Source organism: Volvox carteri (assembly GCF_000143455.1).
Source record: "Volvox carteri f. nagariensis unplaced genomic scaffold VOLCAscaffold_48, whole genome shotgun sequence".
In the NCBI taxonomy this organism is placed as follows: domain Eukaryota; kingdom Viridiplantae; phylum Chlorophyta; class Chlorophyceae; order Chlamydomonadales; family Volvocaceae; genus Volvox; species Volvox carteri.
Window position 1 is genome coordinate 299,645 of NW_003307591.1, and position 16,603 is coordinate 316,247.

The 16,603-nt window shown below is 56.9% G+C and overlaps 3 protein-coding genes across 3 annotated transcripts; 1 reads left to right on the forward strand and 2 right to left on the reverse strand.

The window, feature by feature from the left end:
- Positions 1 to 3,170: 3,170 nt before the first annotated feature.
- VOLCADRAFT_44127 (Kif4A type kinesin) lies at positions 3,171 to 4,686 on the reverse strand (the record flags this gene model as incomplete). The annotated part of the gene is made up of 5 exons (XM_002955062.1): positions 3,171 to 3,399; positions 3,496 to 3,651; positions 3,796 to 3,914; positions 4,226 to 4,357; positions 4,444 to 4,686. Coding segments are annotated over 5 exons (879 nt in total), but the record flags the coding sequence as incomplete, so codon positions are not given.
- Positions 4,687 to 5,375: 689 nt separating this feature from the next.
- Positions 5,376 to 7,524, reverse strand: VOLCADRAFT_106636 (uncharacterized protein). Its single transcript, XM_002955063.1, has 5 exons — positions 7,266 to 7,524; positions 6,847 to 7,041; positions 6,429 to 6,467; positions 6,060 to 6,161; positions 5,376 to 5,809 (listed from the first exon to the last, which is right to left on the reverse strand). The coding sequence occupies exons 1-5, from the start codon at positions 7,332 to 7,334 to the stop codon at positions 5,681 to 5,683; spliced, it is 534 nt and encodes a 177-aa protein (XP_002955109.1). The 5' UTR covers positions 7,335 to 7,524; the 3' UTR covers positions 5,376 to 5,680.
- Positions 7,525 to 7,636: 112 nt separating this feature from the next.
- On the forward strand, positions 7,637 to 14,853 carry VOLCADRAFT_106637 (uncharacterized protein; the record flags this gene model as incomplete). The annotated part of the gene is made up of 15 exons (XM_002955003.1): positions 7,637 to 7,853; positions 7,978 to 8,091; positions 8,246 to 8,327; positions 8,979 to 9,104; positions 9,277 to 9,319; positions 9,800 to 9,978; positions 10,279 to 10,379; positions 10,741 to 10,828; positions 11,219 to 11,503; positions 11,721 to 12,100; positions 12,344 to 12,416; positions 12,563 to 12,735; positions 13,304 to 13,376; positions 13,781 to 13,825; positions 14,821 to 14,853. The coding sequence occupies exons 1-15, from the start codon at positions 7,711 to 7,713 to the stop codon at positions 14,851 to 14,853; spliced, it is 1,938 nt and encodes a 645-aa protein (XP_002955049.1). The 5' UTR covers positions 7,637 to 7,710.
- Positions 14,854 to 16,603: the final 1,750 nt, after the last annotated feature.

Here is a 16,603-nt window from a genome sequence, read left to right on the forward strand (position 1 = left end):
CCCGGTGATGCGCAAGAGAGGCCTACAGGACGAGTACGCAGCCACGCAACGGTTACCGTGTGCACCTGAGCTGCTGCGTTGCTGCTAGTCTGGGCCTTCACTCCTTTTACGCTTTCTACTAGCCGATTTGCAAGCATCAGCCATCAGACGCTGGGTACATGGGCTGGGAACAGTATCGATCCTCCAATGCATGTTACCCGAAAGCATACCTCCAGCTTAGCCATGCGCTCGGCGCCCAGCTGGAGATCCTGCAAGCTATCCTTGCGGGCACGCAGCAACTCGAAGCTCCTATGGGCCGACAAGCCAGGTGGTGACGGCAGGCTGGTGAGAGGCAAGTTGCAGGAGTATGCTTCAGCACCCACAATGAGGCAGATCGCGCATTAGGATAGGGCTTGCGGCGCAACAACAAGAAATTCTCGACTTCCGTGCACTCCCCACCTGGTGATGTCTGATACAGTCGACTGGTTATCGCCGGGGCTAAGGCCGACGAGGCTTAGCTTTGCTAAGTCCGCCTCGATGCCTGCCAGCTTCGTGGTCGTAAAACCGTGTATCTTTCCAGGGGATGGCAACTCGTCGGCAGCAGAGCCGACTGTGACCCCCTGTTCGGATAGCATCTTGCGCAAAGCCGCCTTCTGTGCGTTAAGCAGGGATTCAGCTTCCTCCACGAGCTGGCGGGCCCTGTTGGGAGCCGTGCGTCGGAGGGATTTCTCGGGCGCTTTCGACCCATATGCTTTCAACCCAGACCCTTCGGTTCCTTAGACCAAATGCAGGCAATGCACACGTAAACTAGGCATGCCTCTCCGTCTTGCAGTACAGTTTCCAGACGGGAAGGTCACAAAAATGGCCCGCAAAAAGATACTAAGCCAAACCGTCGTTCATATCTCTGCAGGTGTCCGTAACCACCTACCGGGCGAGCATCGTGAGCAGCCAGTCTTCACTATCAGCACGCAATAAGGGGTTCCCTGCCAAGTTGAACACCTCATGTACCCCGCATGTCGACTCCAGGACCTCCTGCTGCTCCTGCGCTTCCTCCTCCGACTCCGACACGGCCAAAAGAGCCATAGCTTCACCACCACAATCAGCCTCGACGGCATCACATGCATCTGGTGCGTGTAACGGCAGATCCTCCTGTCCTCTCTGCCCCGTCTGGCATTCCGCAGGCGGCTCCTCTGTCACCTGGTATACTGCACAAACATCGGTGCACACACCTTCTGCCTGCGGGGTCGTCCCAGCAGCATTGAGGACGTGTCGACCAGCTACAGGCGCAGCCATGGGACTCGCGTCGGTGACGGTTCCGGCGGGGTCAGCAACAACAGCAGCCTCAGCTGGAGAAAGCTGTGGGGTTTGTTGCGCCATCTCCATACATACGGGCGACGGAGGTATGACAACGTTGTCGCTGGCGTGCTGATGCTGAGCTGCAAAGGGAGAGTCGATGCTGCCTGCATTCGCTCCTGCCCGACTGCCCCGATGCATTGGAGAATCCTGCGTGCGTGTGGCTGTTCCCTCCTGCACGGTTGCGTCCGTGCTATCTAGCTGCGGTCCCAAGCAAGCACCCGGGAAAGTGCCCTCACCGCAGGATCTCCGCATCCGGTTCCACATGGCAGGCGGCTTGTCTACGCTCGAATACGGGGAACAGAAGTACTGCGGTAAGGAGGTGGGCGTGCGGGACGACGAAGAGACACCACCGGCCGATGCAGCGAAACACTGTAGACGTGCCGCCGTTGCCGTGAGCATGGACTGGGCCCGGAGGCTGGCGCCGCTGGCACTGCTGCGGATGGGACGGGCCACACCCGGGGTGATGGACATGGCGCCAGGCGACGCGACACTTGCACATTGCGCTCCATCAAGCTGCGTCCGCAGCTCCGCGATAACTGCAGACAAATGGCCCTGAAAATAAGGCCAGTAGCCGAATTAATTGAGCATTGTACGTGAATCCTTATAAAAATCCTTTTCCACCGTGCAGCTGCTAAAATGGCTTTTAACCATAATAAGTTGTGCACGCGAAGCGTCGTAAATTGCATGGCGCAGGCCAGGAGATTCAGCAGCACATGTGACCGAGACATTGCATTGTTCGTAACCGCTCACCACTTTTTTCTTCAACTGTCCATTTTCTGCCTTCAGGTGTTCGTTTTCAGCTTCCAGCAGCACACATCGCTCCTGAAGCTGAACGCTGCCCTCCCATCCGTCATCCGAATCATCCAGACTCTCGTCGCATGAAGAGCTCATAAGAAGCCTGCAGCTACCCCCATCGCTGCCGCTCGAGTCCGCACTGCTGTTTGCGGAGTAGGATCGTTGCACCCGTGCGCTATCACCACTGGCCGAGTCCCTGCCGCTCCTGCAGGCACCGCCGTATTCGTCAACACGTTCAGCTCGCCGAAGTTGGGCCACCTTGCGCCGTCTGAAAGTGCGGCGCATGAAGCGACAAGGCTTGCCCGGCACGGCCATGGCATGGAGCAGACCCGGGGGCCCTGAAAGCGGGTGATCCACATCATCGTCAGTCGACACCTCATGTCTGTCCCCCCCAGCGCCCACTCGCTCTGAATGCAAACTCCCAACTTGTGCCTTGTTGGGCTCCTGCGATGTAGGCGTGCTGCCCGACCCAGTCTGTGCAACTAGCAATGGGTTACAGACCCGGCTGCCCGGCCCAGCCCATGCTTGCAACGCGCCAGGGGAGCTTGTTCGTCCCGCCATGGCCATTGCTGTACTACCGAGCGCCGAAGCAGCGCTGGATATGCCATGTCCCGACATTTGGAATGACATGGGTGGCAGCGAAATACCAGCCGTGGTCGTCGCGCCACTGTAGCTGCAGCCCACGGTAGGCTGCACAGACGCGGCAGCGTGAGCAGCCAAGTTGGGGCCAACCATTAGGAACGGGCTGCGTTGCGCAGTGGAGCCGGGCACCGCCTGCCGCCGCAACTGGTCCAGCTCATGCATCAGCCTGGGGGGTGTGGGGCAGAGAAGAGCAATGTCACTGGTCCCAGGGACGATGGAACTCCTTGGGCGCCTGCGTAAAGGCACGCGCCAATGCTTACGATGCAAGCTGCAAAGTGTTGGCTATCCCCAAGAGCGGCTCTAACACGCAAGTGACGTACACAGAGCCTAACCAGGACAGTGATAGCTTACTTAGAGACCAGACGTTGGAGTTCCAGCACTTGCACGCTACCATCGGCCCCGATGTTGACCGCAGGCTTTGTGCGAATTCTGCGCGCAGTCGTCGCAAACTCGAGGGTTGACACGGTCGTGACTGTGTTGGCATCGGCCGGGCTAACGCATGCCACAAAAAAAGTAGAGCTATTGCCCCCCAGTGCGTCGCGTAGAAGTGTGGTCAGCTTAGAGTTCCGGTACAACGTTTTGGCCTTGGACGCCTGTGATTCGCATTGCAGCGGTGAAGTCAGCTGCCTGACCCACTTTCATGAACATGACTCAGCAGTTCGAGTTGTCCTCATGTTCTGTCCTTCCATCGAACCCAAGAAGCTTGCCTTGGAGGTTGCCAACAGCTGGATGATTTCCCGCAGAGTCATAAGCGACTTGTTGATGCTGTTTCCCTCCCTTGCGGTCAGTCCAACAGCACCCGCTCTCCCCACGCTCTCCGACCCAGCCAGATCCACCAGGTGAAGCTTCGCCGCCAGCGGGGGTGCCGCCATGGCGGCGCTCAACCCCCCATCGCCGACACTGCCCACCGCAGCACACGTCCGCACGGGTGGCAACGGGGTTAACAGGGAGTTGGATTGCTCCGATGGGGTGCTCGACCCGGATGCTGCTCGGATATGTGCGGGTGTGCCGGTCCGAGAAGACGCGGAGGAGTGGAGCTCCTCAGCAGCGGAGCTTTGCACGTGGATTGTGAGTACTGCGTGGCTGCGACTGGACTGGTCGTTCTGAGCAGTACCCTTCGTAATCCGAGTGTCACTGCCGATCTGGTTTACGGTTAGGGAAAAGCACAGCCACATGTTGCACGTTTAGTAAGATAGGTGACGCCCTGGAGCATATGGGGACAATGCATAGAAGTCTGCGGCAGACAGAGGAGCCGGCGACAACAGCGCATGGAAGAAGCTACTTCGTGGCACCTCATCGTATAACTCATTATCGTATATCCATGTATGGGACATTCATCTTGGTTGTGTTTACCTGGGCAATGCGGAAACCCCCATTGCGGAAACGGTGGTGTACTATTCACCCTTCGACGGCAGGACAAGCTATTGTCAGCCATGTGCAGTTTGCATATTACCTGCAGTAAGCGGATGACATCTTCCATCCTTTCCACTGGGCGCAGCTTTGCTCCCACTAGCATGACCTCCCTGTCGTACCCGGTCATAGCTGACACAACCTTTCTTCCGTCGAGCAGGTCATAGAATTTCTCCTACAGTGTTCGAGGAGTTGGCGTGGTAAGCACAGGGCTCGGACAGGACGACACGCAGAAGCATTACTATGGCCAAGCCCACGTACCATGTACACCTCCACAAACGATACCAGCAACTTGAAGGTCCGCTTTCCCCGCGCTTCCTCCACGTTCCTTAGCAGCTCCCGCAGGGCGAAGGGTACGACCAGGCCTTCGACAGCCTGCTCATCGCCCTGCCGTAGCGCGTGAAGCTGTTCTTTCCCTATGCCCATGGTGAAGGTCTTGCCACTCGACGTTTGTCCGTATGCCAAGACCGCACAATTGACCCCGTTGCACACGTTGCGGACGAGCGGGCGTATGTACTGTTCGCACATACGTTGCCTGGAGTGAGCACCTTCACCAACGACACAGTCAAATGCATATTGGCGGCCTTGAACCTCTACCTGTGAAGTGTGAACGCTGATTTCATAAGGTTGACAGCAACCCTTGGGAAATTGCCATCAGGCAATGGGTATTCGTCCTCGCAGACAGGCAAACCTACCAGCATTCCTTACCGTTTCGTTCTCTCCTACGGCGACAATGTTTCGGCAAGCCTGTTCTGAAGACAGGAGCGGTCGGATGTTCAGAATGGAAACCACCGGTGTGGATTCCCCCGGTACTGTGCTGGAAGGTCTCCCTTCAGTCGCTTCAGCCATCTAGTTTATGCAGCTTTTGCTGCTTCTTTGATCTACCTTCTTGTCATTTGCGGCCTAGCCGGACGCTGAAGTGACAAAACGATCTGGACATGCAAATGTCTTTTTGTTATAAAATAGAAGCTATAGATGTGGGGCTTATAAAGGAGTATAGCTTTTACTGTGCAGCAAAAGTTGCTGTTCTGTGGTACCTTCGTTTTCATGCTGTCGTGCCGTGGATCCAGAGGAACGGCAGTTGGGTAAATTTCAGGGCGGTAAGTTTTCAGTTTGTGTGACTCAGGGCACAAGGCATGCCCACAGAAGTTCTCACATCTGCACATGTGCAATATAACAGCCATCCGACAGGTAATCCCAGTTTGTGCTGATAAGCTTTGAACGACATAACAAGAAGCTTATGGAGCATCTGCATCTACAAGCATCATGAAGCACTTGAGCTCCTGAAAACCCCCAATCCTATGCCAATATGCCAGAAGCGTTGTGACTTTCAAAACTCACCGCAAGGTAACCAACCGCCTGAATTTCATCATTAACTCATGTAGTGCTCCAACGTCATTTGGATTATGTCAAGTTCCCCAGGATCAAGACAAATAGGATAATACAGGACGTCAGCACTACGTGTAACCCAGATCACTTCTGCTGCAAGCAACCCAGGTCAATCCTCGGGGCCTCCGCGAACCATAACCTGAAGAGTCCGCGGTCCTCGGTAAACGTTTGGAGACGGTCGATCAAGGAGAGTATACACATCGTGTGCGTGCTCTCCATGTGGGTTTCCCTCCTTGTCCTGCGGCAGGGAGCCAACAAGACCATGCTTAGGTGCAAAGCCGGGCCAGGTTTGCGAGGGTTTCTCATTCCCATCCTGCCCAGCTACTTCTACATATCATGAGCTACACAGGACCGAGACGAAACTGCAGCCCATATTGCCGTCTCCCACGTCGGCGCCCTTTGGCAAGACCGGCACCCTGGGGCCCAAACTTTAAAATGTCATGCCCTGCCGGGATGCTTCTATGCGGTATGCCAGCCCCGCCGCTCACCTGGCGCTGCGAAAGATCATAGGCAAGGATCCTAAGCATTGCAACTTCTGACACGACCACAGCAGCCGTGTCGTGGCTCTCTATCCACATACCGTCTTCGTCCTGGCAAGCGGCACGGGGAGGGGCCCAAGTCATGCAGCGCGGAACAAGGCGTTGAGCTCCCTACCCGGATGAGCTCATGCAAAAGGGACGGCGGCCCCCTCATTCATCTGCCGCCGCGCTAAATGCTTGGCCCCCGGCCTCGCGGAGAGGGTCAAGTTCACAAGACTTCAACCGCTTTGACTGGTCATTCCTGAAGCCGCCATGACCGTAACCCGCCAAGCACCCGTATGGCCGGCGAACCAATTGGCCACCAACTCCATAACCCACCTCCTCTAGGGGTGCTAGCGTCACTCGCCCGTCCTCCACCTGCGCTCGGGGTGGTCGGCAGAAGCCACAACAGATATTAAGGACGCGAGGCGACACAGCCGCCAACACCAGACGACCACAAGTCCCGCCGCCGCCAGTGGAGCGCTGGTTGTAAACTGATTACGCTGGTACGCACGCGTCTTTTGGACGTCTAGTGACGTAGCTTGTGAGCACCTGGCATCCTAGCTCGCTCTTCCTCCGGAACTGAAAACCAGCCGGCCTGGTTACCATGCGCAGACAAATTCTAGGCTATTAGTGCGGCTGTAGAAGGGCCCAGTTTCGCGCGAGAATCAGATGGTTTTGCGGCCCCAGTTCAATGCAAGCAGCCGGATCACGGCAATAGCCGCCCTCGCGTTCCGAGCCCGTCCCCACCACCTACCAGGTCCACACGCCCAACACCCAGTTGTGCACCGCCCACTGGCCGTGGCATGTGGTACTCCACCACATCGTTCCATTGCGGCTCCAGCCTGGATGATTCCGTACCTGGGCCCCCAGGCCCCGATGCCCCTGCTGTAGCCTGGAACCGCGGCGCAGGACGTACTAGCTTGCAGGGCAGTCGCAGTGAGTTCCGAACCTGCGGCGAGGCAAAAGCGCACGAAGAAACCCTGGATCAATTGGGTTCTGTGCCACTGTGAGGTATTATCATTTTCTTGGCATTGCCATCGGGTTTGCATTCTGCGCGTGACCCACACCCTGCCGGTTGGCTCCCATTCAGGAGCGACACAACGTCACAGCCACAAGTGCACATTGTTCATAACGCATAGACATGCAATTGCACACACGCTCCTCCCAGCGAACCTGTGTTGCGCCGAGGTCCGGACGCGTGCAACACCTTCGACTGGGTAGCAGCTGGGCAGCAGGAAGCATAGGTACTGCACACTCAGGTTTCACTGTGAATAAGGTTTCCTAATTATAATTGGGGTTTGCGAGGTTGAATGCTGGCTGGAGAGCTTAGCGTGTGATGTCCTTGGAGTTGTTTTGTTGTAGGTTAGTTCCTCCCATAAATATACCAGTACACTACACCTGGCACACAATGCTCTTGTGACCTGCGTACTCTACGCATCTAATGAGCAACTTGTTGGGGAGTTGGACAAAGGCCAACTGCAACCGGCTGTACGGCAGCATCAAAAGCATATGTCATGCGGAAGCAGGATAGCATGTAGCGCTCATGCATATGCTTTTCCTGTTTTGTCTCCTTACTGTAATGTTATCGACACAGGCGACTTGAAGCGGGCCGGACAAAATGACTATTGTCGGATACCTGTTTGGGTTACCACAGCAATTCTTCGCTTCCGCTTCTGCACTAGGCGAGACAACCCAGGAGGCATCAGCATCGCAGGCCTCTCAGCAGCTTCCCGTCACCACCACACCCTCATCGCCAGCCCGGTGAGCACAGGGCACCTCAATACGCCCACGCAGATAGCGTTCTCTAAATTTGAGAAGCCAGGGTTATTTCGTTCGCGTCGGTATCCGAACTCACTGCCTACATCTGCCATGGGCACCTTCTCAGGCCAGCTTGGCGTGAAAGCGGCGCCGTATGCCTCACCTGCGGCATCGGCGTTGGTTGCCCAGGGTTCTCATCGCCGACAGAGCAGCGTGAGCACTTCAAAACGGACTGGCACCGGTGAGAGCCCACCTGCGCTCGCAGCAGTAAAGGGTACCCGTAGAGGGTACCCGTACCAGGTCCAGGCCGGCCAACCCTTTTGCCTTCTAAAGGACACGCCAGCTATGTTAATTACAGGCGCAAGGCACGGACCCACACACTGCGTCTGCTGTAGGTACAATGTGAAGCGCCGCTTGGTGAAGCAGCCTGCGATCAGCGAGGAACAGTTCGAGCGGATCCTGGAGCAGGACACCGAGGTACGTCCTCAATCCGCGCATGGGGATCGGGTCCAACCAACAAGGGAGGCGGAGGAGGGAGTTACAGGCACGCGTATCTAGGGGTCACCAAGGCAAGTGGCATCCCTTACACATGGCACACTATTACGAAGGTGCCAAAGGCTTACTGACCCAAGCCTTATTGTGTGCATTTTGGCGAGGGGGCGCTATCATCTACGCTAGAAGGAGTTTGACACCTTTACAGGTTCATGCATGGATAATAGCTCCGTGACGTCTCACTGGAGCTCCTAGGGATCTCCATCAGAGGCAGGAGGTTCATGTCCGGTCCAGGCTGCGCCTGTGGAAGTAGCCCTGGCTGCAGCCACAGCTGTGGCACAGCAGCAGCATTTTTAGCGGCTAGACTGTATCCGAGCATTTTGGCTGCCGTTTGTACTCCGAAGCGAAGCGAAGCCTGGCATTCCCGCCACTTCGCGCAGAGCCTGGCAGAGCCGACCGGCGCCTGACACGACCCGATGTCGACTTGTCGGGCCGGGACGTTTTCCGCACGGCACTGCCACCAGTAAGCCTGCGTTGCAACACACAACAAACGGCACCCACAGCCTCACCGTGGCAAGGTCTGGAGACGGCGGCACTTCTTGACGACACCGGTTTCCATTTCGGTTGCGTCCGCAGGTGTCCATTTCGGGATCCGAGTCAGGCTCATCCGAGGATGATGGCCTGGATGTGGAAGACGGCGAGGGTGGCAGAGGGGATGGTCTGGGGATGGCTGATGCCGGTCATGGGCGCAAAGGCACACAGGTGATGGGCGGGTGCGGGCGGGTGGCTCGGGTTTTCAACGAGTAGAAACGGTGCCGCAGAAATGGTGCATGGCGGCTGGCGTCACGTAAGGATGGCCATGTAAGCAAGTGGTCATCCATCCTGATCCCCAAACTCAAGTCCGTTTGTTCCTCGTTCCGCCGTTGTCGTGCAGGCAGCCGCCAGCACCATCCCCCGGGTGACCTTCCAGGCAGCAGGTGGGTCCGCCGCCGCAGAAGCAATGCATACATCGCCCGGCTGTATAGCGGCTGGAGCTACATGGCCCTCCCTGCATGTAACAGATGCACATGCAAGTCGCTTCGAACCATATTCTGGTTCTCCCTGTCTTTCCGCTAGTCTTAAAACATGCGATACATGCTGACGGCGCCTGTCAGTGCCTGCGGGGCCCGCCTGCTCCAGGCTGCGTTTACGACAACCCATGATATCCTCGCCAGCCGCTACGATGCTGCAGCTCTACAGCTGCGAATGACTTTACTTGCCTGTATCTTCAGAGCGCCTTGGGTTTACATGAACGGTGGGACCCGCAAACACTCGCCTCCTAAACATCCTTCCCTGCCCTCGCTGCCGGTCGCGCTGCTCCTGCCATGCCACTTCCTAAAACTACCTTATCCGCACAATTATCGCATCCGACGTGTGTACCCACATCCGGCACACCCCGTCCGACCATCCATGCGCAGACGGCTCTCTGTTTACGGTGTGGCGGTGCCTGCTGCGCCAGGACCACGTCAAGGCGCCACAGGGCCAGCCGTCGTCCCCGGGGGAGCTGCTGGGGGAGCTGCGGCGGCTGCGGGCCGCTTGTGGCTCGTGGATGGTGGTGCTGCTGCGCGGCGGCCACTTCGCGGCGACCGTGTTCAAGGTGGGATCGTGTCAGGAAAGAGCTGGGCCGCCGGGGAGAGGCTCCGCTTCTTTTGGGAAAGGAACGAAGACCTAGACACGAAACCCCGGTCGGAAAACTCGGAAGGGTACCTAAACGTGGATGCGGATAGCAGGAATTAGAATGTTGTGGCGTAGGACGGGACAGCCAGAGTGTTACAGATGGGATTTTCAAAATTGACTGTGCTGGTATTGTGACGCGATGTCTCAACTGGTGGCATCGCTGGCAGCTCTTACCCGTACCCCGTGCCGTGCGCTGCCCTGTTCTGCCCTACCCGATAAGGCCCGCGAGGCGCGCCCGCTCAACAGCGCCAAACACGACACTGACGGGCTAGACTGCTTTGACGTAACAGCCCACAAGACCTTCCACCGCTACGTAGTACGGTAAGCGCGTGTGGGGAACTTGCGTTTGCGCCTAGGTCCGGCTTGGAGGAGCTCTGTGTATGTACTGAACTAAAGCAGAACTGATCTGTGCGAGGAAATATCGCGGAAATGGTGGCGTTGCGTACGTTGGTTTGTTTTTGCCCTTGGTTTGTCCCTTCCGCGTTGCATGAGCTTGCACTGCACTGCAGCATGCCTGTCGGGTGGTTCGTCCGATGACAGTTGACCCTTTCCTCCGATGACAGTTGACCCTTTAGCTGCCGTCGCCTTTCGCGTCACGTCCATGTGGTTCCTCCACCCCGTCATTGGCCTTTGTCCTCTCCCTGTCCTCCCGCTCTGCTACCCAACCACTTGTGCGTTAAAGCGCCAAGGCGGGTGGCAAGCAGTCCACCAAGGATGCCACAGGCAAATATGCTAGGTCGGCTGGATCTCGTCTGCGCCGGTACAATGAGGTGGGTGACGTGGCGGGCCCTACCTGCAAGGGGGTTACGGCAAGTCATTAACGAGGGTAGTGCCGTGGGGCCTGCACAGGTACGCACGCTTAAACCGGGTGGGGAACTGTAAGGCTGGAAAGGGGGTTTCACGAAGGTGCCGTAACAACTGCGTTTCAAGCAGGACTTCCCGGGAGGACGATGGCAGGAGTAAATCAGTATATGAGCCGGAAAAACCGTAGGGGTGCTGCACTATTGCTGTCGGTAGGGAAGGATAGGCGAGGAAGGCACAAAGGGAAGAGCCATACCGGACGAAGCTTTTTCATACCTTCTATATGCCCCTGGTTTGCAGCCGGCGAGTTCCCAACCCAGTAAAACATCCTTTCCTCGTTGTCACACTGCCGTACCCAGGCCGCCCTGGTGCGCGACATCCAGGAGCTGCTGGCAAGTTGGGCAAATCATGTGGAGTCTGCAGACCTCATCTTCGTGCACGCGCCCGCCTCCAACGCGCGTTCCTTGTTTAGCGAGGGGCAGACGACGCTGCTGCCTTCCAATCCGCGTCTGCGCCGCGTGCCATTCGTAACACACCGGCCAACGTTCTCCGAAACCAAGCGCGTGCTGCGGCTGCTATGTGCGGTGTTCCGACCGGATGCGGTGGAGCAGCTACTGCAGGCGCAGCGCTCGGCGCACGCGGAGGTGCGTTGCGTCCCCGGAATAGGATTCTGGTGTCCTTCGGCGAGCGTGCTGTGAGTGTTGTGACGAGCCCAGCTGGGCTGGGTATTATGATGGGCAGGGCCTGGGACAGAGCAGGAGCATTAGGAGGGCTTTGGAGCTGTGGAGGGCCCTCCGTATTAGCAAGCCGTGCGGTGACCCGTGTGGCGCCAGATCGGACCCTCTTCCTCTGTTCATGCAGAAAGAGGCCGAGGCCGCAGCAGCGGCAGCAGCGGGGGCGCTCGAGGCTGCAAAACTAGGGTCAACGGCAGCGGTTGACAACACAGGACCGTCGACGTCTGGCACCTCGACAGGGCCCCATAAAGAGGAACAGCCGCAGCACGGAGCCGCAGAGGCGGCAGCAGCCTCAACAGGCACTGCTGCTGCTGGTGGTAATATTGCGACAGAGGGGCCGCTCCATAAGGCCGCCAAGGCAGGGGACGCGCCGCGTGTACAACGATTATTGGACTCTGGACACGACCCAAGCATACGGGACGCCAAGGGCCGTACGCCGTACGCCCTGGCGGCCGACAAGGACACGAGGGACGTGTTCCGGCGGTTCATGGCACAGAATATGGACAGGCAAGCTAGGGGCAACTCCTTTGGAACACTCGAGACCAGCCATTAAATGCATTATGGCATGACATCGGCGGATGATTGGTTGCGCGGCCACGGCTGCAACGTACTGAACGGCTTTGGGGCGTGGCACTGTGTGCCTTCTTCTGTGCTGACCTGGGGCCCCGGTCGCTTTTTGGGTCATGTGTATGTCACGGCATCTCTTTCTTTTTCCTTTCACTCGAGGAACCCAATTCATAACCACTGCAGGTGGAACTACGCTGCGGCCGGGATACCTTCGCCATTGACAGAGGAGATGGAGGCGGCGCAGCAGGCCAAGAAGGTGTGGTGTGGCGGTGGGTGGGAGGGACGGCCTAGAAGGCATGGGTGGAGGATACTGGTGCCGATGGTGCTTTCGACATATGCATTTCATTTTCCATGCGATCCCCCCCCATGTACAACAATGTCCCTTGTGCCGCCCTGAAGCAGGCAGCGCATAAGGCGAAGCTCAAGGCGAAGGACGCCGAGCGCAAGGCCGCCAAGGCGGCCGCAGGCGGGGGAGCAGGCAGCACGGGGCGAACGGAGTCAGCGGAAGAGCGCAAGCAGGCGTTGGAGGATGAGATTGCGAAGGCAGCGGCGGAGGCGGAGGCCATCGCTGCGAGGTGCGGGCGCGTGCTTGTACGTGGGGATACTGGTGAGCATCCGGAATGCAATGGCCTCAAACTGCGTGGTGGCGTTGCAGTAAAACGGGCGTACGGAATGACTTTTGTGATTCGGCACTGTGGTTGCGGGATGAAATGCACCAAGCGTCTTGCCATCGAACGCGCAAGTTTTACTTTATGCCTTGGCAGTAGGCATACGAAGGCATACGAAGTAGGGAGTTGCCCTTAGAAGTTGTGTGTTGCATTCCGTTGAAAGCAGTCGCAACGCCTTGAAGGAATCCGAAAGATGGGATGCGAAAGACATGAAACGGCGCACTACCAAAGTGGCAAGGGAAAGGCCCAATGGCGTTCTTTCACTGATGTATCGCCGTATGCGAGCTTGGTGTCGCCGCCTCTACATCTGGAGCAGGTCGTGATCCCTTGAGTTCTGGGCCTTCATACCGCATGCGGAGCAATCGTGCTAGGGCTAAAGGGAAGATCCTGATTAGTTATGAAGTGCTTGACTTGGACACCTGTTGCAACCCTGATGAAAGCTGAAACTCTTTTGGTGGCCCTTGACGACTATTAGGCTGACTGCATCCGCAAAGGCAGCAACGTCTTCGTCTGTGAGGGCCGCCGCCAGTAGCTCTGGAAGCGGCAAGGTGGGTGGTGGCGCCGGCGGCGGCAATGCTGGCAAGGCAGCGAAAGGACAGGGCCCCACGGCTGCAGCGCCGGGAGCAGGCCCCACGGCGGAAGAAATGGCACGACGGCGCGAGCTGATGGCAGCCGCGGCGGAGGCACGCCTCCGGGCCCTGACCCAGGTCTCACAGCAGCAGAAGCTCTGGTGACATGCCCAGGGGCGCTGTAATTGCGGGTCAGTCCATAAGCAGAAACATGTTACAGCGCGCGCTGCATGGGCATTCTGCTTCGCTTGAGGTGTACATACGCACCAATTTTCGCAAGGCCGGGTGTACCCCCTGCCGACAGCTCGCCTTCTCAACCGTCACGTATGCCATGGTACCACATATAGCATGACGCATTGTTTGCCACTCCTCCCCCGTAACAGCTTTCGGACGCGGACAACGGCCACAGCGGAGGCATCAATGACTGGGTGGGCCGATTTTGGCCCGTGATACTGCTGGGTGCCATGTTTACTTTGGCATCGCTGGCGGAGAGGCGGCGGTGCAGAACCTTGGCCACATCAGCTTTTGCTGCCGTTTCCTACAAGCCCCCAACTAGTCGATGATGAAGGAAGTCACGAATGGAACTTCAGCGCCTGTCGTTTTCATTGCTCCGTGTATAGGGCAAGGTTGTAGACGGTGAAACATGCTACCTGCTCAGCCGCAACTCGGAGAATGCTGTGGTTTAGAGCGCCCACTGTGCCAGATACGGGCGAAGATATAATGACGACGTAGTGTATGCAGGCGCCTGGAAGCGTTGCACTGAAAACATTGCATTAGGCGGGCGCCAGAGCAGGTGCACAACAGTGCACAGGACATGCTTGTTGGATGTGGCGGTCCACACAGGAGACTTCCACTGAACAGTTATACTCATGCATGCATCATGTTCACGACGCTCATGGTGCACGTCACAGCCTTGCACACCTTGCAGGATCAAGCAATGACAGCCGAAGTGGGCTCCGTATGACACACATATACTCGCCCACTCCAGCGCCGCATATCCACCTTGTCCCGCAAAACCGCACCAAATTCCAAACCATAGGTTGACGATTGTATGCTGCGGCAACCTTTGGTGAATCCCAGCATCCGCATCCAAGGGATCGCCTGGCTGTCTACTTCTTCCATGTGAAGAGTCTGGCCTTTCATTCCAACGGGTCTTGAGAATCCTAAAGGCCATTCCCGCATCTTGTTCCTAACTCAGCGGTTTTGCTACCCCAACCCAGCTGCAACCCCCGACATGCAACTAACTGCTTGGCACCCGCGTCCCGTTGAGTCCGTAGTATTGCAGGGTTGCCATCGGCAATTATTTTGCTACAGCCTGCACTTCTCGCACTGGCGATAAAAGCTTCTCCAGCTCGCCGCTATCGTGCATCCCCATCAGAATGTCACACCCACCAATGAACTCGCCGTTCACGAACACCTGCAGAGAAAGTGCAATAGCGCGAAGTACAGCACCTGACGCGTGGAACCCGCAGTCCCGCCACTACATGTGCGCAACAAGGCAAGTCAAGCCTGCAGAACATGCACTACCAGAGGTCTGCAGGAGGGCAGTAGCAAAACGCTGGGATTGCATTGATTGACGCCTGGACATGGGACACGCATGTAACAGCACTACAACCCCAAAGAGTGCCAAGGGGTATGCACTGTGAGGAGGCATGCAGGGGCAACACAACCAGTACATGCGTACGGAGGGGCAACACAACCAATACATGGAGTTGGAGTTTGCAAGTCCAAGGTTGGCACCCCGATCCAGACATGGGTTACCTGGGGGATGGTGGGCCAGCTAGTAAATTTTTTAATGCCCTCGCGCATCGCTGGATCTACCAGCACATTGGTCGCGCCGAACTTGACACCTGCAAGTGATTATAAAAGTGAGCGGGTTCGTCGTCATGCTGTGGACGCGGGTAGCAGGACGAACTCACCATATGCGTTTAGGACGACACAGGCCATGCGGCTAAACCCACACTGTGGTTGCTCTGGAGTTCCCTGCAGTGTGGGACGGGAGGGGAATCAAGGGGAGCTCACACATGTAGGGAGAGCCTTCGGCATTAAATCAGCTCTCAGTCTTCCCTGACTAGAAACACGAGCTCTGCTCACTTTCGCACCTTCATGAAGACGTGCACCTTGTCCTTCATAATGGACTCCTTAATCTGCTCTTCGACGCTGGAGTTCGTTTGGGGAGCCGCGAACTTCGGTTTGAAATCATCATGCGAGTCCGGGTCTGTCGCGAAATGTCTTTGGAGCAGCCATGCAGGCGTCGGAACTGCGTTCGCGAAAGACAGGCCTTGCTACCTGCTAGACCCATAAAGGCTGACAGATGTATGTGAGAATGGCACATGTTTACCTGCCTGCCTCGTCCGTGACAAACTGTTCACAACAAATTTTGCCAGCATTTGTATTGATATGAGGTCGGGTCGTCCTAAGGGCCGATTGAAAGCAGTGTAAAGCGCTGGATGATGAGTCGACCTTGCAGATATCCAAGGCTACAGGTGGTCTCGGACTTATCCTCATTTTTCAAGAACCTGCCATCAAGTCCGGATGTACGTGGCAGTTGGACATACTGCCTGGCTCCCTCCAGAGTAAAAACACAGTCATCACAAAACTTTAGTCCAAGTAACCACTTTATACCTGAGAAGCTTCATAACGCTGACCTTTAATACCTCCTGACCGCTGACGATTGACTCCGATCGGTGCACGTTTGGCAATGGCAGAGCACTTTCACCATAATGAGTCTTGAAATCTGCGACAAAAGGCACCAAATAACTTGCCCCGCGGCTATTTCGCCAAGTCTATAAAAACTGGCTCAAAGCACCGGAATGCCGCGCGGCGTTGCGCCTGCTGAGGTGAGATGCATCTGCATTCCGCCGTCGGGGGTCATACCTTTTCTAAATGGGTATGACTGTGAGTCCAGGCCCTAAAGGGTTAGCTGGTACCAGGGAATGACGCCTCCAACGCGTAACTTCTGAGCTCGGGGCATACGTATAATGTAACTCTTTGCACGCGGGCCAAACGGGAGCTGGGCAGGAACACATGGTATTGGAGGAAAGGGGCTTCTCCTAAGCTCCGGCTTGCCTAACCCCTGCAGCAGGGCCAGTGTCCAACCCTTCGAACCAGCGTGCGGACCCAATGAAAGTCATAGGTTGGGAAAACATCAAAACAATCACGAGGGCCTCTCAGACACCAGCATCTTACTCCTTTCAGGCTAGGCC

Coding starts and splice junctions, on each gene's coding strand:
- VOLCADRAFT_106636 (XM_002955063.1), bottom strand. CDS start 7,334: ATGCTTCCTGCTGCCCAGCTGCTACCCAGTCGAAGGTGTTGCACGCGT. Junction 7,042..7,265: donor CGGACCTCGGCGCAACACAG/GTTCGCTGGGAG, acceptor GCCTCGCCGCAG/GTTCGGAACTCACTGCGACT. Junction 6,468..6,846: donor GTGTTGGGCGTGTGGACCTG/GTAGGTGGTGGG, acceptor CCCCGAGCGCAG/GTGGAGGACGGGCGAGTGAC.